Raw genomic sequence first — 23,428 nt, 5'->3', positions numbered from 1 at the left:
GTCCTGAGCAGTGCGGGCTGCGGACTGCTGTATCGTGTGGCGTTGCTGCTCGAGGGTGAGCGGTGGCATGTCGGGGTGGCGGCCCCAGATGTGGTGTGGCGTTCGTGGTCTGCGTGCGGTTGCCTTGAGCAGTGTGGGCTGCGGGCTGCTGTTTCGTGCGGCGTTGCTGCTCGAGGGTGAGCGGTGGCATGTCGGGGCGGCGGCCCCGGAAAGCGGTGTCGGTTGAGTGCGCAGGGTGTAACGGAGCAGTGGATGTCGAGGCGGCGGCCTCGGGAGATTTGCAGCTTCGAAGGCATGGACATTGTATCATGTGGGCGACGTGGTTGTCACTGGAGTTGGTCGTGGGTGGGCTTTGCCCTGTGTGTTAGTCTTTGGATGGGCTTGGCCCTTGTTGTTCCAGTTTTCATCCAGTTTTCCGTAATTAATTGGGCAATTCTCTTCTGCTTAATTAATAGATGAGGTAATTTTTGCCTCCATTTCGAAAAAATAGGTATCTTTTGGAATGTCATAGGACTAAATGGATCCTCCAAAAGCACTAGGGTGCATGAGCTCATTAGAGCACATCACCCTGATTTTATTTGTCTTTCTGAATCAATAAAAGAAAATTTTACTAGTTCCCAACTAGAGGTCATAGATGTTGGCCTTGAATTTGTGTGGAACTGGCTTCCAGCTGTGAATACTGCTGGAGGGGTGTTGATGGGTGTGAAAGATGATGTGTTTGAAATTATTAGCTGTGACATTCACATCTTTAGTGTTGCTCTCATGCTAAGAAATAAAATAGACAACAGCATATGAAGACTAATTTATGTGTATGGTTCTGCTTATGATGCTTTTAAACTAGACTTTATTCAAGAGCCGCATAGTGTTTTTGATATGTGGGATGGCCCTACTATGATAGGTGGGGATTTTAATCTAGTCAGAGAGGGATGTGACAAAAATACTGGTGAGATAAACCAGCATTGGGCAGATCTCTTTAATGACTGGATTAATAAATTTGGCCTTATTGAGCTCAAAAACTCAAGGAGGAAATTTACTTGGGGTAACAACCAGGATTCTATAGTTGTGACCACTTTAGATAGAGTCTTCATTACCGTGGAGTGGGAGAGCTTACATCCTAACATTCAGGTGAAAGCTCTGCCTAGAGTGGCTAGTGATCACACTCCCCTGGTGGTTGATACCCGCGCCATTAATTAAGATCCCTAAAAACAAAATGTTCAGGTTTGAGAAATGGTGTCTTGAGGTGGAAGGTTTCAGGGAAGTGGTGTCACTTAGTTAAAGCCATTGATATTTGGCAGTTCAAAATTAGGATTACTAGAAATGCTATTAAAGGGTGGTACATCAATTATGAGGCTACCCAAAATAGACAGAAGCAATCTCTAATTGCTGAATATAACTGCCTTGATATTATTGCAGAATCCTAACCTCTCTCCCCTAACTCCAGGAATAAAGTTAAATCTATTTCAGGTGAGCTGAATGATATATGGACCAGGGAGGAGATCAAAGCCAGGCAGAGGTCCAGAGAGAGGGACATCCTGGAGGGAGAACATAATACTGGATACTTCAAGGCCATTGCTAACCAGAAAAGGAGAAAGAAACAAGTATTGATGCTGGAAGGAGAAAATGGTCATGTGAATGATCCTAAAGGTATTCTAGATGTTGCTCTTAAATTTTATAAGAAGTTATTTAGATACCAAGATAAAATTGATATCACCTAAGAAGATGACTTTTGGGGTGATGATAGTAAAGTTACTAGTGCTCAAAATGATGTTCTTAACACCCCTTTTACTGAGCAAGAAATTAAGGAAGCAGTCTTTGGCTCTTATGCTGAGGGGGCTCCTGGACCTGATGGGTTCCCTTTTTTGTTTGACCAGAAATTTTGGGATGTTATTAAGAATGATCTGTTTTCTCTGTTTAGAGACTGGGAGAAAGGTGAGCTAGATTTATTTAGACTCAACTTCTCTCTACTTACCCTAGTTCCTAAGGAGGTGAATGCTATCAAACTTGAAAAGTTTAGGCCCTTGGCTATGACTAATTGAAGCTTCAAATTTTTTTCCAAGTGTGTCACCAATAAGTTTGGCACAATCTATAATGAATTGATTTCCCCTAATCAAACTGCTTTTATAAAAGGCAGGTTTATTGTGGAAAGCATTGTAGTTGCGCATGAAATAATTCATGTTGTTCATGCTAGGAAAATGTCTGGTTTTGTTTTCAAACTTGACTATGAGAAAGCTTATGACATGGTAAATAGAGAGTTGCTAGTAGATATGATGTCCACAAGGGGCTTTAGCCCTGACTGGATCAATAAAATTAAGTCTTTGTTATATAATGGATATGTTGGTGTCAGGTTAAATGACATGAAAAGTGACTTTTTCTTGACTGGTAAGGGAGTAAGGCAGGGGGACCCTGCTTCACCCCTATTGTTTAATCTTGTAGCAGATGTCTTCACTAGAATACTAGACAAGGCATCTTCTAACAAGTTTATTGAGGGGGGGGGGTTTCCTCCCTCTAATCCTGCTGGAGTAATCAGCCTGCAATATGCAATATGCAGATGATACTCTCCTTTTTCTAGGTAATAGTTTAGACCAGGCTAAAAACCTAAAGTGGCTATTATCTTGTTTTGAACAGATCTCTGGCTTGAGGATCAACTTCCATAAATGTGATTTGGTCCCCATTAATATTAATTCTGATAGGGCTAATATTTTTGCCCAAGTCATGGGTTGTAAGCTGGGAAGTTTTCCCATTAGATACCTTGGAGCTCCTCTTCACTACAATAAACTTAGGAAAGAGGATCTCCAGCCTGTGGTTGACAAAATTATTAAAAGAGGGGCGGGCTGGAGAGGGAGGCTCCTGTCCTTTGGCAAGAGATTACTATTAGTACAATCCTGCCTGGCTAGTATCCCTTCATATTTGATGGGGATAATTAAATTCCCCAAATGGGCTATAGCCTTGATTAATTCTCAACTGGATCACTGTTTCTGGGATGATTATCAGGGGCATTTCAAATACCACCTTGCTAATTGGGGGTCCCTAGCTACTAAAAAGAATTTTGGTGGTCTGGGTATAACTAATTTGGCAGATTTTAATCTTTGCCTTCTTGCTTCCTGGGGCAAAAGATATATCTTAGATGAGGGTAAGATCTGGAAGAATATAGTTGACCATAAATATAATATTCACAATCCTAATATTTTTGCCTACTCTAGTGTGGGAGCCTCACCCTTCTGGAAAGGAATACTCTGGGCTATTAAGGCCACTAAATTTGGGTATGCCTAGAAGGTGGGTAATGGCAAGAGTATTAGATTTTGGGAAGATTGCTGGTGTGGTGAGACTAATCTTGCTACTCAGTACTGGGGGCTTTACTCCATTGCCGTGGACCAGCATGCTACCATTGATGAGGTTTGGGATGGGGTCAACCTCAAGATTAATTTCAGGAGATGTTTCTCCTCCAGCATGATGATTGACTGGAATAACCTTTTTGAGGAGATTAAAACTCTAGTTTGATTGACAGACCTGATACCCTTGTATGGAAATACGAGACGAAGGGACTGTACACAGTAAAATCCTTTTACAATGTTGTTAATTTTAGGGGGATCCTCCCTGGGAATAATCCTGTGGTGTGGAAAATAAAAATACCCCCTAGAATTCAAATTTTTCTCTAGTTGATTGCAAAAAAACTCTTAACCAGAGACAACCTTTGCAAGATACAACATGTTCCAGATATAACTTGCCTTTTTTGTTCTGAACATGAGTCCTCTTGCCATTTATTCTTTTCTTGTGTTGTTGCTGCTGAACTTTAGAGAGTAGTTAGGGAAGCGGCCAGTATTGATATTTGTGATAATATCCACAAAATGCTGGAATGCTGGGTCAGCAAACCTAACACTGCAGCTGCCTTTGTACAAGCTGCGGCCCTGTGGGCTCTCTGAAAAAGTAGGATTGACATATGTTTTAATCGATTGACTTGGATGGGTATGCGGGTGATCGTGAGGAAGACTACAAAAAACCTATCCTTATGGGAGGTGGTCTGGCCAGGTGCTGCCAAGCCGGAGCTAAAAGAGATCGTGCGGAAGCTAGAGCAGATGGCAAGAAATCCCCCACCCCTCCTGTGGCCATATCCAGGTTGATTGGGGGAAGATATGGGGGAGAACTCTCTGGGAGCGATCTGATCATGCTTTGATATACCTGGCGCGGTGGCGATCTCCAATGCATGAAAAAGCGTGGAGAGGCGACTAAGGGCTGGAGCTTCGTCCTGTTTTATCTTAGCTTCTTTCAATTTTAGCCTTTCTATCATCGAGGGGAGTTTCCTCCGGCATGCCTGTTGCTCTTTAGTTTCCTAAGCTTTTAAGCTTTGTAATACTTATATTGATACATGACCGTGTTCTGCTGGGTTTCATTGTTAATGCAATGGAGCCGGGGCTAGGCCCTTTTTCTCTAAAAAAAAGTACCTAAATTCTTGTTAGTGCGCGCGCGCCTTTTAATCATCGCGAGCGGCCGGCCGGTATGGGTTGCCAAGTGTCATTTGGTCGGAATATTTCTCCATCGTGCGGTTCAAAATGCTTGTCATTTAGTAGGGTCTTTGTCGTTTAGTAGGGTCTGCGTTGTGTGTCAGGATAACATGCAAGGTAGGTGGGCAATGGATTTACTATAGCATGAGAAAAATTCAAAAGGTCATAATTTTCAAACTGCGAGTCATAATTCAGATCATTTTTCACTTTTGGAATCCTCGCGACGAGATCTTTAAAACTAGATCTTGCACGGGTATGTTTCGACGATTTTTTTTCGATGCCAACTTTGGTGCTATATGATGCAACTCTATTACTACGTGGTGCAGCTTTAGTACTACATGGTGCAACTTTTTTTAAAACAAATTTTGAAGCTCCATGATCCAAATTTCTATGAGGTTTGCACCCTAGCAACGTTAACAACCAACTTTTTGTGATGTGTAACTAGTCGCCTGCCCGGCTAACTACCTAGTAGTCAATGTGTAACTCTTCTCCCTACTTGTGGACGTGTAGTTTCTACTGTTGGCACACTCTGCACAATCTCATCAGCATTGTCCCACATGAATTGCTGTAGGAGGTGCTCACGTCCGGCCGCAGAGTTGCACACTCTCGTCGGTATAGTCGCACATGCACGACCACAGAGTTACACACATTGATGTTTAGTTGGCACGAAGACTAGTTGCACAGACGTATGCTCCGTTGGCTTTTAATGTTGTCTAGTTACACGCACATTGATGTTTAATTAGTTGGTAATGTAGTCTAGTTGCACACACATTGATATTTAGTTGGCAGGAAGACTAGTTGCACACATATATGCTCAGTTGGCTTGTAATGTAGTCTAGTTGCACATACATATACGCAATTGATGCCGTAATATAGTCTAGTTGCACACACATAGTTGGCAGGACTAGTTATACACATATATGCTCAATTGGTGCGGCAATATAGTCTAGTTGCACACACGTTGATATTTAGTTGGCAGGATTATTGACACACACATATTTTCAGTTGGCGTGACAATGTAATCTAGTTGCACACACATTGATGTTTAGTTGGCAGGAAGGCTAGTTCGTCGAAACATCCCCACGCGGTATCTACTTTTGAAGAGCACGTTGCGATGGTTTCAATAGTGAAAACGGATCTGAATTTCGACATGCAGTTTAAAAAATATGTTTTTATAATTTTGAAAATAAAAAATTAATGCACAAGAGACGAATATGAGGAGCAGTGGCATGCGGACATCCATCACGTGAGAAGAGACTACATAGGGGTGATTAATTAACAAACAGTGTCTTTTTAACCACAGGGAGCATCACGTGCATTATTTGAAAAAAAGAACAGACCGCCCAGGCGCGCTAGCGGGCGCCCAGCCGCCTGCTAGAGGCGTCCAAAAAAGTATGTAGAAGGTAAATGACGAATAAACATGGGAACAAGAATGTTGGAGGAAGAAGGAGCCAGTTGAGCATTTGGATCTCGATCCGGCAACGAAGAGCGATTTGACTGAGCAGAAAAATCAATTATATATACAAGTTCTTGCATATTGTGGATCAACGCAACTCATTTCGCGTGCAAGTTTTTGGCTATTTATTTAATTTTTTCATCTTTTTATTTCTTCTTTTAGGGTAATACCAATGCCCTTAATTCGTTTATCATTAGAATAAATTTGGTTGTTGTTTTTATTTTATTTTCTCGTAACACCACTTTCATGATTCTATCTTTTTTAGACTGAAACTTATATTTTTAATATTATTATTTATTGTTTTATTGAAAAATGTCTCTACTTACTGTTAAAAGAAAGAAATTTGCATAAAAATCGTCTAATTTTCTCGTTTGTGCTAATGTTTCAAAAAAAAAAGTTGTTGCTTAGTTGACCGTTGAATTTTCTCTATGTAAGCGCCAACCATTTGTTGTGATCATGTGATTACATAAGTTGTGTTAGGGACTTAGAATGAAATTCATTTTTATTTTTTGAGGGGAATATTCATTTTCATAATACTAAAGTTGCACTACTTTATGCTTGTTTATGCACAGTATGGAAGAGTGCACATTTTGTGTAATTTGTGTTCTTGTCTTCTAATTGTCACATATTAGAAAAATAGTTTGACAATAATATAAGTATTTAAAGTACTCCCATAAGCCATTCTTCCATTAGAGATGTTATCATGAATTTTGTACTAAAACACAAGTGCTATTTTCCTTGCGGGAATAAAGGCCAAGTTATACACGTTGCTAAGTATAATAGTGTGGGGCTAAAGGCCTAGCGGCTAGCTGGCTAGCTGCATGCTTGCTACTTCACTTACAGAACATGCACGTATGCGTGTGTTGCCTTCTCGAGGATCAAAACGATTCAAACCAGCTGCTCTCCCGACGGGCGGACGATATTGGCGCCGTTGCCTTCCTCGGCGTCGGCCTCGCCGGACATCTCCTCGAGCGACTTCCCCTTCGACTCCGGCACGAGGAACGTCACCAAGAACCCCAGGAGGTTGCACGCAGCGAGCACATACAACGCCTTCTGCACGCCGATCCCAGGCTTGTACCCGGCGTCCACGTGCGCCGGGTCCTGCGACTGCGCCGCGTAGAGGAACCCGAACGCCCCGATGATGGCACCGGCCTTCCCCGCCGCAGCGGAGATGCCGTGGCAGGTCGACCGGAGCCGCGCCGGGAAGATCTCGGCCGGCACGATGAACGTGGTTGCGTTCGGCCCGAAGTTGGCGAAGAAGAAGGTGAGCCCGTACATGACGACGAAGCCCACGTGGTTGCCCGGCGTCGTCCAGTGGTGGTACGGCAGCGCGAGGCCGAGCATGAAAACGGTCATCATGGCGAACCCCACGAGCTGGATCCAGAACCTTCCGACGACGTCGATGAGGAACACGGTGAACCAGTAGCCCGGCACGGTGCCGCAGAGCGCGATGAGCGTCTGCGCGCGGGAGATGCGGAACACCTCCTCGAGCGCGTCCATGGTGCGCGCCTTGGGGATCCACCCGATGCTGCCGAAGATGTCCTTCTGGAACAGGTTCTGGCTGTAGTACGCGACGTCGACCAGGAACCACGCCGTCGCCGTGCCGAGGAGGTGCAGGCCGTGGCGCTTGGCGAACCGCGACGTGAAGAGGCCGTAGTCCTCGCCTCTGGCCATGATCTCGTCCAGCTTCTCCGGCTCCGCCTCGATCTCCGATTGAAGCACCTTGGACATGTCCAGCGAGGCCTGCTTCGCGTCCTTTGCGACCAGCGCCGTGTACCGCGCCGTCTCCGGCATCTTCGTTCGCCAGTAGTACGTGAGCGCCGCAGGCAGCGCGCCGAGCATGAGGATGATGCGCCACACGTAGTCCGCCTGCGGCACGGTGGACGCGGCGGCGTCGACCTGGTACGCCGGGGCCGGGAAAGCGTTACGGAAAACCGTGGAGAGGACGAGCGTGACGACGCCGCCGGCGAGGATGCCGAAGCCCTGCATGGCGAAGACGGCGGCGATGAACGCCCCTCTTGTCTTCTTGTTGGCGTACTCGGACATGATGGTGGCGGACAGAGGGTAGTCGCCGCCGATGCCGAAGCCGAGCCAGAAGCGGAAGAAGCAGAGCGTGGCCATGACGCTGGCCGGGGAGTGTCCGAACGAGAGCCCGGAGGCGACGGAGCAGACGACCATGAGCATGAGCGTCATGCCGTAGACGCTCTTCCGGCCGAGCCTGTCGCCGAGCCAGCCGAAGAAGAGCTGGCCGACGAGGGTGCCGCAGAGCGCGACGCCGTTGACGGCCGCGGCCACGTTGGGCGGCAGCGAGCCAGGGGTGGGGCTGGAGGGGTCGGCGTAGTAGATGCGGCCGAGGAGCTTGGTGACGAGCGAGATGCAGAAGAGGTCGTAGGCGTCGGTGAAGAAGCCCATGCCGGCGACGACGATCGCCCTGAAGTGGTACCACTGCGTCTTGGCGCCGTCCAGCGCGCTCAGCACCTGCAGCTGCCGGCTCGCCATCGCGCCGCGGGGTGTCGCCGTGTCGCAGGTCTCGTGCCAAAGTTCGTGTTGCTGCTTCGATCTGTCGCTGCTGCGCCCTGGCGATCGAGCGGCACGTTTATAGGTTTGGGTGCGTGGCGTACAAAACCGATTCGGCATGGAGTTGGACGACTGGCAGCTAGGTAGCCAGAGTCTGTTGCTTGCACGGATACTTCTTTTTTTTTGAGACAACGTATGTGCTGCCTACCGCGAGCAATAGGTAGGCATCGCTCACATGGGCCTCATCATCTGGCAGCCCATTAAAAAGGTAGCTAATGTTTTCCTAGGATATGAAGACTCATTTTATTTAGGGTTGGTAGGAGTATATGAAAGTAGTTGTGACACTACATATCGGATGTTGTCCGTGAAGATGTTTACCAGAGCATGTTCGGCCAGAGAGAATCTTGAGACCTCTAAGAAAGCGGATCCCCCCTCCCCGAGGACAGCTGAAGGGGTGATGTTGATGCACCGGTATCGGCTGCGAATTTCAGAAGTGCGGTGAAGATTATATTACAATCTGCTGAAGACAATTTCTTAGGCGCATCAACCCCGGTGATGGAGGGCATAACTAATTTGTCATGTGTGGAAACAATAGCATGCGGGGAGGCCCTTTGCCTTGCTCGCGATATAGATCTAAATTCCATGGTGATCGCTTCAGACTGCTCAGCCGTTCATCCGAAATATCAATTGAAGGAAACCTTGGAGCACATGCCATGATCATTTGGGAGGCTGTCTCTAAAATGAGTGGTTGCGAGGAAGTGATTTTCAAACATAAGGGAATGTAAGTTAATGAAGATGCCCATTGTACAACAAGAAATTCATTAGGTCGCCACGTTTGGCTTTGTCGAACCCTCGGGCTATGTAAACTCAATCATTACTTAATAAAAGTTCGGGTGCTCTCTCTAAAAAAAAGAATACAACCGTCGTCGGAATTTCTACTCGTCTCCTCACTCCTAGCCGTCATTTTGGCGATGTGAGGCGGGGAATCCTAGAGTGTTCATACATGTGTTTTAATACTCATTTCAAGCTGATTTTTGGTCCTAAAGACAACGTATTGAGGGTGGACGTGGTGTCGTTGAACATAAATGTTGTCTGGTATTTTCTCTACTATAGCAAGAGGTACGTTTCCTATGACAGTTTGGGGCAACTGTTGTTGCGGAGTTAAGGTTTATGTTGTTGCAAGAGAGATCTGTTGAATACGCTGAGTTTTTTTTTGGAGTGTCTTGGTGCTTTTGTTGGTTTGGTTTTTTGTGGAGCTAGAGTCTTTCCTTGGCACTATGGCGAAGATCTTGCATTCCAGCTGGTAAAGCTAATGCTTCCTAGCCACTAGGGAGACACAAAAGTCTGATCTCTATTTTATGTCGCGGACACCTATCTAGTCTATAAACAATATTCTAGAACATTTTTGGGATAATGTACCTTAGTTTTTCTCAGAAAACCCTATGGTTCAACTCAAAGAAGGTCTCTATCAGGAACTTTGTATCGCGTACATGACATACATAACTAGGAAAGTAAGATCAATATTAGCAATTTTATTTACTCTGGCTCTATGTTCCATGACGGAAGGAATAGTTAGTTCATCTCACCTTCCCCAAGAATGGGTTTGTTTGCTTTACAGATTTTATTTTCTTCAATGGGAGGCAAAACATCCTCCTTCTCAATGAAGGTCAAGACTTCTTCCATGTCCTTAGAGCAATCTTCCCCAAATAACTCTTCGATGATCGATTACTTCACCCATTGTCAGATGAACTTTTCATAACATAAGGATACTGCATTTTCCTTCTTCCTTGTCTCTACTTGACAATGCACTTATACTGTTCACAACTTCTCAAGTTTTTTAGGATGGGAACATCTAGGGGCTCTATGAAACAAAATTGCTAGTAATGTTTTGTGCATGAAAAAGAAAACATGGTGTTGTCGCAAGGAAAAATATCCACGCATATGAAAGTACTTTTAGTGTATTTTTAAAACAAAATGTTCCCTTTTTAAAGAGAAAATGCATTCACATGTTCAATCAGAAGTGTTTTTTAAGACTTTATTAACTTCAAATGTAGCAGCAAGCAAACACAAAGTATAATGAGCAGCACTCGGCCTCTTCATATCAAAGAGGCACATAACCACAAAACGCCAATAGACGTAAAAAGATAAAAAAAGTAACATATTGACAACAATAAAGCCATATGAGATCAAAACTTTTGTCTATGTTGAAGGAGTAGGTGGACCAATCCTAAGATTATACTGCCATCCATGTTGGTAAGAATGGTCTTGGCCACCCTTTTAATCGCATAAACACCACCTTAAACATCGGTTGGTACCTTGTTCAATGCAGGGTTAACCACATACAAAATCACTGCATAAACGGTAAATAACTTGCATCAGAGAAGAAATTTTGCCATTAAAACAGAATCACTTCTTCGTAGCTAAAAGCGATCATAATAAGACAAGCGCTCCACCCCTATTGACGTACTAAACTTATTTGGTACACCGTCAAGCCAACGACCATACTTATTGGCAACACTTTTCGGTGGGTAGAAATTAGTCACTATTTGGATGACAACCGGGTAGAACATGCAAACTTGCAATGAAAGAAGAGTAGTTTGCTTGTCTCATCATGCGTTCAAAAGCTACACTAGCGTATTGCTTCTTCGTCAGTTACGTCGAGCGAGGTTATCTTTAGATAGCACAATGGAGAAGTTTTCTTTTATCTATAAAAAGGTGTTTTTTATAATTTATCCAAAAAGATAGAGAAAAATAGAATGCCAAAAAGAAAAGAAAAAGAACCACATAAAATAAGATAAAATGAGAAATAGAAAAATATATATTAAAAAGGGAATACATAAGAATAAAATTGGAAAATGAGAAATAAATATAAACAAAAAATAAAACCCTCCATAAAATAATAATGATAATAATAATAAATTAAATACACAAAAGAACAGTGTTGGGCTGCGGCCCATATGCACGTGTCCATAGGCAAGCACATGCTATAACGCCAATAGGCCGATAGGGAAGTAGGAAATATCCAATTTATGGGAGATCCCATTTGCTGCTCGCTATATCACATAGTTTTTTTTTTTTTGAGAGAGAGGTACTATATCACATAGTCAAGCTTTCGCACATGGGCCTCACCGAGTGGATCGGGCCGTCTGGGATTTTCTGTAGTAGGGAGCTACTGTAGTTAACAGGTCTCATGGAGCGATTGATTTTATAACTACTTTTAGCCTGTTATTACAATAAAACACGACAATTTTTTGTTAACTTAACAAAATTTAAATTTCAAAACAATCATTGAAATTTCTAAATATTTTTTAATTTCTGAAAAAGTGATTTTTTTCAGAAATACAAAAAACCTTCAAAAGTTCAAACATATTTTTCAAAATTGTGAATGCTTTCGTTCAAACATGGAACACTTTTCTAAATATGGGAACAATTTCTTTTTCAAAATTTCAAATATTTTTGAATTTCCGGAATTTTTTAAGAATGTGAACATATTTTGAATTTGAAAACATTTTTTGAAAATAAGTGCATTTTCACATTCCAAACAAATTTTTTAAACGCCATTTTTTGAATTTATAAAATTGGATTATTTTTGGAATATCGAATAAATTTTGGAAACGGGAAAATAAAACTAAAAAAATACCCGGAGAAAAAAAATAAAAATAATGAACAAGAAAACGAAAAACAATAAACCAGACTTGAACTAGACCGGAACCTTCTTTATAAGTTTCTTGAAAGCAGAAAAACCGAAGCTGGAATGTTCCCAAAATTGTGAATGAATAGTTGCTAAACGAGGCGGACAAACCCTAGGGTGCCCTACCTCACAGGGAATCACGGTGGGACGACTCAGTTCATCGCCGTGCACTTCAAAAAAATTCAGTTCAAGTTTTTTTATGGTTTTTGTATTAGAGTTTTTATAGTTTATATTTTTGGTTGTTTTTTATTTAGTATTTACCTTTTATTTTCAATTTTAGTTTTTGTGTTTTTCTCTAGGATGTTGTTTTGCTCATGGTTTTTTTAGTTTATTCTCCACATTATATTTTTCCCTAATTTTTGTACTATAAAATGTTTTCTAATATATGGTGAACATTTTTTAAATACGCATTGAACAATTATTTAATATCATTGAACTTGTTTTTTGTGTATGCTGAATCTTTCTTACTACAGGCTGAATTTTTTTCATATATGGTGAACTTTTTTTAATACTTAGTGATCTTTTTTCATATGAATTTTTTTATAATGTACTGAACTTTGTTTAAACATATTCTCTTTTTCTAATATACTTTTCTATTTTTCTAAATAGCATTTAAATTATGTAGCTCTATAAAAGACCTATAGCCTATTTTGTGAAAAAAACCCGACACAATAACCGGAGAGAGAGCAGACTAAGGCATAGCCTAGTGGTGGGAAGGGGTTGATGCCTTCCCACCCACCCAGGTTAAGACATGATACTTGCAATTTAGGTTTGTTACACCAACTATACTGTATGGGGTTCCCTTATAGTTTTTTGTCAAAAAAAAAAACGAAGAGAGAAAATAAAGGAAAACTGCTCAAGTGTAACTTGCCAAAAACTAGCTACGTGACACTAACTATAGTCAACTAGGAGCTCTGCCCAGGCGAAACCTCTACCTAACATGAACGTGAAGGTCTATTTATTATTTATTTATTTATTGCTGAGAAAACTTTCTAGTATTTATGCATCAGAAATCATGACACTACAAAGAAAACCGAAGGTAACAAAAGAATACTCCCATAAAAAGGTAAAAAAAATTTAAATTCATGTTCGTAGACCATCTAACCATGACTAAATTTTGGAAACACATAAGAGAAAAAACACATGATTACAATATGGTGTGTATCTTTTTTCCTTGGCCATATCTATCCAAATTCTATAGGAATTGATTTGTTTAATTGTATCAAAGAAGGAAGAAAAACGATTCATTCCAAGAGTATTTAGTGAATGCAAAATTTCTCATGAATATGAAATATATTGTACGAAGGAATATGTAAGGAAGACTTATATCTGTCCCTATATATATATATATATATATATATATATATAATAAAGCATCGATTGCTTCTGGTCGTCTGTCATGTCTTTTTGAATAATTAACCCGCAGTTCATCGTTAAGTCAGAACGAACCGTTTTTTGCTGTTTACACAAAAACCTCTGGATTTTACATTAATTAACCCGCAGTCCAGAATTAAGGCATAGTGAGTCGTTTTTTGCAGTTTAATATAAATGCCCCTGATATCTACGGTAATCATAGCGCAGTCTATTAAAAATAAATAAATATTTTCAAATAACCATATCTTTTAAACCTTAACTCCGATTTTAACATGTTATATATGAAATTTGATTAAAAAATATGTAGAATTTGAATATGATGTTATCTTATATTTTAAATATTTTTAAAATTATATTTAGGATACAATGTTAATCAATGGCGCATGATCCGCCTTTATTTCATATCGACGCAGATCAGTATTACAATATGTACAATTGAACGTTAATAATTGGGAAAGATTATAATCCTTGGGTATGTTGTACTTGCACCAGATTCTTTTTTTGTACATGTTTCATGAGATAAGACCTTACGTACATACTTTTTCTTTACAAAATCCGCGCGCGTACTTACCATCGGAGTACACTTTTTTTATAGTGAATACACAAACAATTTTTATAGGATGTACATACACTTATCAAATTCATGAATATCAGATACATGAATGTTTATTTCAAAAATATCCGAACTATTTGTGTGATAGTCATGCACGTTCATAGTGCAACCGATAAATACAATCTTAATTTGTCTTCCATCTGTTGCATGTGATGGTGATACATGTAGGATTTCTAGTATAAACTTAATCTATAGACGCGGCCTCCTTAGTGTCAAACGACACCACAAAGGTACTGACTGAGTGTGGGTGTAGGTGCTTGCCATCAATATGACGAGTCAAAATTAAAATTGAGCCGAAATGATAACGGCTTAGATAAAAAAATTACTCCCTATTGCAACACACGGGCATATTTGCTAGCATGATTCAATATAACAGATCAAACGACCATCGAAGAAAAGGGTGCGGTTACACGTCAGTCGATTGGTTTTTCAAATCCGGCCAGTTGATTCATTCTAGACGTCGGATGGAGATCTAACAGCCCGCGGCCCTTCTTCTTCCTTCTTCTCCCAGCGTTCCACTAGCCGAACCGCTGGCCACCACCATCCGTGGCCGCTGCCCCGCCCTCACCGGAACCACCCCGCACTGCCCCGGACATCCCTCTAGCCCCCCCCCCCCCCCCCCCCCCTTCCCCTCGCGCGCCGAGTTTTTCTCCGGCGAAGCCCCACACCACCGCCCCCACCCTAAATAAACCGTAAGATAGATAATAGGGTACTCCGGCGAGCCCCTTCCTTCCCTCGGGCTCACTCCGGCAAACTCTCAAAAATCGACTGACCTCAATTCGAAAATCAGTCCACCTGTCATTTAGTTAAACTGAAAAGAAAATTGTCGTAAGGTTTCAATCCTCGAAAACCTATAAAAATCTGAGAGGCGCTTAACCTCGTACGCGGTTCGGTTCAGGATGGCGCCTGGTCGATCGATAGAGTGCTGCTACGACGCAGGACCGCGATGTGTTAGACAAGTACTGATGATTCTGAAGGCGGGTCTGGCAACCGAAGATTCACTTCTTTTTTAGCCTGTGTTTTTCGTGCGTGTCACTGTTGGGGAATCAGCTTTTTTGCTAGCTGCGACCGAACATCGACCAGCGATAGATGATTGATCAAACAAGCTTGATGCATAGTGGGTAAATCACAGAATGGAGGGGACGTGTACACTGTTATAATTTGCTATCGTTCCTTCTCAGAACATATACTGCCAGTACAAATTGGTGAACTTCCATGTCAAAATATATAGGAAAAAGAGGGCAGGGGTAAATGTGGTAGATTGGATACGACCATTTTATGTAAACACACATGGTTACAGAGAAAATATTACCTTCATTTGCGTATCATAGTTTTTGGTAGCCAAGTATATGTAATATACCCACTAATTACTTCGTTCCATCTTCGCGGTAACAAATTGAAGCACGCTGCATGGGCTCGCCCGGACAAAGGACGTAGTACGTGTCAGTGGTTTAGTCTACACGTGGGTGAGCGTGTGTCCATGCAAGCCATGACTAGTCTTGCCATGCGCGGACCAAACCAACGATCGAACACCATTCTCCTCCATCACTCCAAGCAGCTTTAGTACTATAGTACAGTAGCTTATTCTTCTTTGGGTGTGCGTGCTAGCTACTTCTTCTTACTGCTGCTGTAGTAGTCCTCCGCGAGGAGCTCGTCCAGGACCCTGTCGTCGAGGTACTCCAGCTCCACCTTCTCCGTGTCAGGGACGCGCCTGCTCGCGGCCGCCTGGGCGGCGGCCGACGACGAAGAAGACCCGCCACTCATCCTGCCAGCCTCGCCGGGGAAGTTGAGGATGGCGGTGGCGCCCTTCTGCGCGAATGCGGCACGGTCGTAGGCGCGCGCGGCCTCCTCGGCGGTGTCGAAGGTGCCGAGCCAGACGCGGGAGCCGCCGCGCTCCGGGTCCCGGATCTCGGCCGCGAACTTGCCCCACGGCCGCTTCCGCACGCCGCGGTACTTGCCCTCCTTCTTGTCATCCTCCATGTGCTATTGCTAGCTAGCTGAGGGTCGGTCTGTACTGTATGCAGGCAGCAGCGCTCAGTTAGCCAGCTCGCATGCAGGCAGGGCAGATGCAGCTATAGCTTGGTGAGGTTATAATCTAGAAGGAGCTAGATAGCACCAGTATCTAGCTTGCTAGCCAGCTAGCTATGCAGATACTCGTAGCTAGCTAGCTGCGTATATGTGGCTGCCGGCATATGCAGGTGCAGCTGGCTATTTATACAGAATTGGCGGTGCATGCAGCAGCTAGCGAGCGAGCTAGCTTAGGGCGTTTGCATCATGCGCGCAGGCGTATCTATCTATCTACCTATCTTACGATCACATCACCACACAAGCAGTGCACTACCGCGCTCTGCTGACCGTTCTGGGAAGCTAGGCCGTAGACCATTCTACTGCCGCGACGGGCGGGTCGATCGATCGACATGGACGAATAATCAGCCGCAATCAAGCAGTTGGGGTGGGATAGGGAATGCATATTCTCCGATCGACCGAGAAAAGTACGTCAGTTTAAATTTACTGGTGATCGATCGATCGACATGACCCCGACAGTTAAAGATGTAAGGAGATTGGGCGGGCGGCGGCTGCGCCTGCGCCCGCGCGCGTGAGCTCCATTCCATCCTTGTGCGTGGCCGGCCGTGACGCTCCACGGATGCCGATGCGTACGTCGGCCGACCGGCGCTGGAAAGCGGGGGCATCGGAATCCCGGTTCACGTGGGGGCGCGGCCCGGACGGCGGGACTAAGCCGAGAAAAGCAAGCCCCCTCACGGGCGGAGAATTTTCGCCCGGCGGCGCCACCAGCCAGCTGAGCTCCATCGGCTATGTCTATCGGTCGACCTTACAGGTAGGTCTGTGTATCTACGTCGCCGTCATTTTTTCCCGATGATGGACTATTAGCCACATGCATCTGCATGCATGTCACGCATGGATGGACGGGATTTGAGCAGCGGAGATGCATGCACTGCCGCCGGTGCAGTGGAATCAACTTGCACCGTACGTACGTCCATCCCTGTGCCGTGAATGGTGAATCGCGATAGCCGGCCTATCGGCACGGCCGCCTGCCGCTCGATCGGCGCCACCAGCCGTGTCGTTGCATGTCTCGCCGGGATACATACGTGCGTACACCCGCGCGCCTCGGTACTTGTCGACCGGCATTGCCAGAGTACGTGTACGTGAGTGGAGGGCCATGGATCAGATCAAGGGCGCGAGCAACACCAAGAACGTGCCGCCTTCATCGAGCTCTCTGGTACGTTCACACATTCCTCTCCCTTTCCTACAGTAGCTAGCTAGTGCCAACTTCTTCGTCTCTTCAATCAAAAAAAAAAGCTGGTGCCAACTTCTTCCAACAGAATCCATGCTTCGACCCCAGGAAAAGGAAATATATGCGAACCCGATAAAGGAAATCAAAGGAGCCGGATCGGAGCCGGAAAAAGGAAAGAAAATATTGGCCAGTGTGATGCCTCTGTACCGAGACCCAAAGTTACGTACGATCGAGGCCTCTCGTTCGGGCCATGCACGTAGCCAGCCTATCGGCATATTGCTTGTGTGCTACCACCTACCACAGCAGCGTTACGTTAGTACCATGCATACCAAAGGCACTACGGCTCGATGTATGGCTAGCTAGCAACCACAGACGCATTGGATCACAGACTACACACGGTTTACAAGTTATCTCACACGTTTTTTAGTTTATCCACTCACTCTACATCCATAGTATCATTCGGTACACCTCCCTTGGAGAAATGCTTACCCATCTTAACGCAACCATTTTATGTACTATTTTTGTTGACTAAAACTAATTCAGCAAAAACAGTTCCCAATTATCATTGGATGATGAGGGGAAGAGCCGGAGAGGCAACAACACAATGAGAAGTTTTGCTACACCTATGAACTAATCTTACAGACTTAACTTTAATATTTGATTGGAATTAAAAGGGGTGAGGCGAGGGCCCATCGTGAAATTCGCGCCACGACTTCCTGTAAAAGCAGTTCATAGCAATCTCTCCATAAGTGTAGCAATTTTAGCAATGTCAGATTCTCTCAGAAAGAAGAACAGACAAGTTCCCTGGTCGTAATGGTAAAATGCATGTAAGATTATCTATTCGGAAAATAGATCTAGGTTATGAAGGTGTAAGATTTAATCACAATCATTGATGTTCATCAAAAATTGAAATTTATGTAAGTAGGGTATACCAAGCAAACCTCCAATTATTCATAGGATGTGGCTAGGTCTCAGGCGACTGAGACTTAACCAAGTTTCAGTCAAGTGACATAGTATATAAAAAGAAGAGAGAAAAAACTGAAAAGAAAAAAAATGTATAAATCTTCATGCAAAATCAAAGGAATATAGTATCGACTGAGACATAATGCGAAGTCTCAGTCGAATGAGACTTAGCAAAACTGTTATCCATATGTCACTTACTACCTCCGTCTATTGGTCCCTTTTATATTTTGTGCCCAATTTTGACCATAGATTTGACTAACAAAATATAAGTACTATGTCATGAAACTTATAGTGTTGAATTCATATTTGAACGAAGCTTTCAAAGATACTATTTTTGTGGTATACTAGTACCCTTCATATGATGCTCATTGATGTAGTAAAATGACGGTTAATTCCTCTCTTCTTCCTCATCTCTAGCGGCTACCACAGTCGGTTCCCTCACCATAAATTCTAAACTTACGAGTAAATTATTCAGAGAGGACCTATGGGGGCACACGTCCACTCCTCCACTGCTACCCCCCCCCCCCCCTTCCAGAACCTAATCCCTCCACGTTATCCTATAAGGGCATCTCCAACAGGTTGTATGTTAGTCTTGTTGGTAAAATGTCCATGTCATCAACCAACAAGCTATCGTACAACTACTCCAATGGGTTGTACGGAAGCTATCCAATAGATGGTGAGACAATAAATGTGATTGTTCTCTATTTTACCTTGGAGCTTGTGCAAAGATTGTTGGTTAATCTACATACAACTTTGCTCTCTCTCCACATTTAATACATGCCACATCATCACTATGTCCTAGGTGGCAAATTTACCAACAACTATCTCACAATTGTTGGAGATGCCCTAATGAAAGCACCCACAAAGCACTCCAGACTGTCATACGAAAAGAAAAAACAAACAAAAAAACAGAAACTTGCCATCAGAATTTTTTTTTGCCATGCTTGACAACTAAAATTGATATCCTCGCGTCATTAAACTTATCATAAAAACGTTCGGAGTTGCCATGTGTTCGTGCTATACGTGTGACACTTATCAGGGTCCTAAAAGTATGTCTAACAGTACTCATCTGGCACCAATTTACTGGTTAGTTTGATCATCTATTTTTTGAATGTGCTCTAGCCAAATTGGTAGGGCGAGTGGTGATTTGTGCTTTTGGTATTCCAAAAGCCCCATCTAAGCTCAATGATCTGGTGGGTGGGTGGATCAAAGACTTTTCGCAGAGACCGGAGAAAACTTGTGTTGTGTGGACGGGTTATCGTTTGGAAGACTAGGAATAATGCATGAACTTCCTAATGATCATGCTTCTGTGGCGTATCACATGTACTGTTATCTAAATGCTTGGAGTATTTTAAAGCAAAGCCAAGACAGAGGAAGAACTAAGCAATGGGTGGCCCTGATCAGGAAGGTGCTTGATCCTGCGTGATCAAAGTAATCTGTTGCCACTTGCCAACTTCCATAGAGCACATATACATTCCTTTGCAAGTTGCAGCTAGCACTTGTGTTGTCGATCACATCACTTTGCTGTCGTGGTGGTCTGGCTCAGACACGGATATGATCTCGAGAGCCAGCCAGATGGGACCATGACAGCAGAGCAGCGACATGCATGTGTACCGAAGTAGCCAAATAGGTCGACGCGCAAAATGGGCCAGAAGTGGTTCTATCAAGCATACTTACGTTTTGAAGAGAAAAAAAGGCGTACTTAGAGCATCCACAGCCGGACTTGACAAATCTGATTCCTCAAACGGCTGCGGATGCGTCCACAAACAGTGACCGATCACGCCTCAAAAAATGCATTCCACATCTGAATATCTCAAATTAGAAACCTCAAATCCATATTATTACATGCAACGCAACCATCTTTGAGCGGAACTTCATCCAGTTCCGCTTTCCACCCGCCCGGCTCCGTCGTGGCCATGTTCGGTGGCTGGTTGCGCCCCTCAGGGTGTTGGTCCGGTCGCCGGCAAGGTGGAGTAGGACATGGGACACAGGCGGCTCACGGGACTCAAGGCGCCACCGTCTTCCTTGCCCTACTCTTTCTCGTTAGAGCCCGGAACCCGTTGGGTGCCGGTAGACGTTAGATCGATGATGGTGCCATGCACAGCGGGCAGCCGTGCCATGGCCTCGTTGGACGAGGCCCATGGTGCGCCCCGATGCTCGACGCGCCAACGGAGGGGTTGCGCGTCCGCCAGCGCGTTTGGACGCCTAACGTCAGGTCCATCCGCCATTTGGGCGGACGCAATGGATTCCCGGCGGAAGGAGTTCGAGCGCAGCCGTGCACGGGCCTTCTCCCGAGCGTGGCAGAGCACAAGCCAGACGATCATCTCCTCCTCGGGACACGTGGGATGAGCTCGGGTCAACGGATCTGGAGGTGAAGAAGTCGGATCCGCTGCCCACCATGCCGGAAGGACCCGAAGACGAGTTTGGGTGGCGTAGGGGAATGAAGTGGCTAGTGTTTGGTCCGGCGAGCGGATGAGGAGGAATTTATACGGGGTCGGGTGGGCCAGCGTGGCCCGGGTCCGACATGGCGGGTGTGTCCGAACAACCCCATATCCGCCCCATATTTGAGCTGGACATGAGGGTTGCCGGTCAGCCTAGACATTTAAGGGCCATTTAAGGGGGTCGTTTGAGTCGAAAAGTCATGACTGAACAGTGACGGGACGGCTAGCCCGAGCGTATGAGACGAGTTTAAGGCGCCCAGCTATGAATGCTCTTACATAATGGTTTCTAAAGCACATTACGATGCTAATAGATTCACATGAGCGAACCTCATTACCCCTTTCTTATAGGATATGGGCTGAACGAAAGCCTGAACTCTTTTCTTTCTAAACATAAATAGATAGACATTGCGGGTAGGCATCACAGTAGGCGTACATACACCCCAATTATTTTGATGGGGGTACATACACCCCACTTGACAGTCGACCACAGCATTGCATGGCATCCACATCAAGATGCATTAATCTTTTGAAAAGTCAAAATTTCCAAAATTCCTTCCTTTCTCATTTCAGTCCTCGCCTTTTTCATCTTTTCGATTAACATTTTCTATTGTCTGAGGAAACGGTCTAGACTTCGTATGGACAGAATCTCAAATAAAAACCTAACAAAAGTTATGTGACTCCTTCATGAAATATAGGTCTTGGAAAGACCTATGTTAGTTCAAACCTGGCGAGTCATTAGTAGATTCGCATAACATAAGAAGAAGTTCACTCTCACTTGCGCACTACAAAAAGGCATCCAACGACTTTGGACGTACTCCGCCTTTCAAGCGTATGTTTAGATTTGATCAAATTTTGAGAAATTTATCAATATCTAAAATCCCAAATCGGTATCATTAGATTGGTCATGAAATATAATTTTAATTATTTTTAGTTGGTATTGTAGATGTTGATATTTTTATATAAACTTGGTAAAATATTGGAAAGTTTGTCTTAGAAAATAATACTACAACTTATATTATTAAAACATAAGGGGGTACAAACATGAGCAAATGTGAAATGTTACACCTTGGTGCCGAATTCAAAAGCATTTACCGGTAAGAGCAAGTACAATAAGGTGAAGTAGATGGACTATAAGACTTTAAATACTCCCTCCATCTAGGTGTATAAGTCACCTTACGAAAACCAAATAATCCCAAAATACTTAGGCGCGGTGCATTAACTCCCACCTCATCTTTTCTTTCTTGACATAAATAAAAGAATCAACCAATAAGAGGTGGGGGGCGTGCATGCTTTGACTTGAGACTATCAAACACGACATGCGGTGGTCATTTTATTGCATGCAATTCTATTAATTAGCAAATAAACATTAAGTACTCTCGTTTTCCCTTTGCCTTGGTCGCGGTGCACAACCTAAGATGACTTATGCACCTGGACGAAGGGAGTATTATATTTTTGCTGAGTTAGAGCAAAGAGAAGAGGAGAGAAGAGAAGCGGGCTATAGATTAACAGTCAGCTGCAGCACATGCTCCTATACACTATGTGAGAGAATGAGGCGGACCATGTATCAATAAAATGGTATATATTTAACTATTGCACTTGCCATCCATAAGCTTGACTATAGATAACATGGCAACATCATATAGCCAGCAACTGATTGTACTACTAACCATGCTCTAACACACGCAAACACAAGCATTTACCATCATCCTCGTGTTCCGTATCTTCTTTTTCTTATATTTAAATTTTGCGTGAAAATAGGTTTTATGTTGTGTGCTTACTGACCAATAAGTGCGCAAAAAAAACACCATCATGTGTCAATGGATATATGCTTTAGCATTAAAGGTTATGGCAAAACTTGTCTAGTTTACTAGTGATAAAAAGTACAGTACTAACCACATTCGGAAGTTGATCACAAAGAATAGTTTATGTATTTCTGATTCCGCCAACTTCACTGTATAATTATAGACAGACATTCCAACTAAAAAAACTATAGGCCAACGTCCATGGACACTAAAACCAGTCACAGTTGACAAACTAAATTGTAAAATTGGATAAATTGGTGCCTCGCCGCATTCAAACAATTTTCGACACATGAGGTGGTGGTGGTTTTGCACACACAGCAACGGAGTCAGCTTAGGAAACTTTGGAAAATTCATAAGAACAATTAATATGAAAACATAAAACATTTATAAAGTAAATATAAAGTTAGTAAAGTAACTGAGTATGTTGGAAAATGAAAAAAATAGAAGTATTTCTAAGTAAATTGCGGAATTAGATAAACCTCAGAAATAAGTTATGAGATCATGAAAAGTAGCCATGTTTCCCATTTTTCATGGAAGATCATTTACACTAGTATTTTTACATAATAAAATTATCAGATTTTGAAATAATAACTATCTTTAAACTTTGGATGTTTCCTATTTTCATTATCGTTAAAATAGTCTAAAATATATCCATTATTTTCCCATTTGCCGTACCATTGAAAAAAAAATTTATATTGTTGCATTGAATGGCTTTGAGTCGGATAAGCTGCTAAATATATCTGAGCTATGAAGTTGATACAAGGTTCAAGCTTAACTGGGTGCAGAGTTTAGGAATGAATACTCCTCCCTCAGTCTCAT

At 43.3% G+C, this 23,428-nt stretch overlaps 2 protein-coding genes across 2 annotated transcripts; both read right to left on the bottom strand.

Annotated features, from left to right (window-relative positions):
• Positions 1 to 6,614: 6,614 nt before the first annotated feature.
• LOC123083152 (probable inorganic phosphate transporter 1-12) lies at positions 6,615 to 8,510 on the bottom strand. The gene has a single exon (XM_044505275.1). The coding sequence runs from the start codon at positions 8,452 to 8,454 to the stop codon at positions 6,844 to 6,846; it is 1,611 nt and encodes a 536-aa protein (XP_044361210.1). The 5' UTR covers positions 8,455 to 8,510; the 3' UTR covers positions 6,615 to 6,843.
• Positions 8,511 to 15,758: 7,248 nt separating this feature from the next.
• Positions 15,759 to 16,130, bottom strand: LOC123083151 (ethylene-responsive transcription factor ERF096-like). The gene has a single exon (XM_044505274.1). The coding sequence runs from the start codon at positions 16,128 to 16,130 to the stop codon at positions 15,759 to 15,761; it is 372 nt and encodes a 123-aa protein (XP_044361209.1).
• Positions 16,131 to 23,428: the final 7,298 nt, after the last annotated feature.

Source organism: Triticum aestivum, chromosome 4A, assembly GCF_018294505.1.
Source record: "Triticum aestivum cultivar Chinese Spring chromosome 4A, IWGSC CS RefSeq v2.1, whole genome shotgun sequence".
Lineage (NCBI taxonomy): Eukaryota > Viridiplantae > Streptophyta > Magnoliopsida > Poales > Poaceae > Triticum > Triticum aestivum.
The sequence above is the reverse complement of the archived record's forward strand: the minus strand, read 5'-3'. Positions and strand labels throughout refer to the sequence as shown.

What these genes read in the sequence shown, in the direction of transcription:
- LOC123083152 (XM_044505275.1), bottom strand. Translation starts at nt 8,454, where the DNA reads ATGGCGAGCCGGCAGCTGCAGGTGCTGAGCGCGCTGGACGGCGCCAAG.
- LOC123083151 (XM_044505274.1), bottom strand. Translation starts at nt 16,130, where the DNA reads ATGGAGGATGACAAGAAGGAGGGCAAGTACCGCGGCGTGCGGAAGCGG.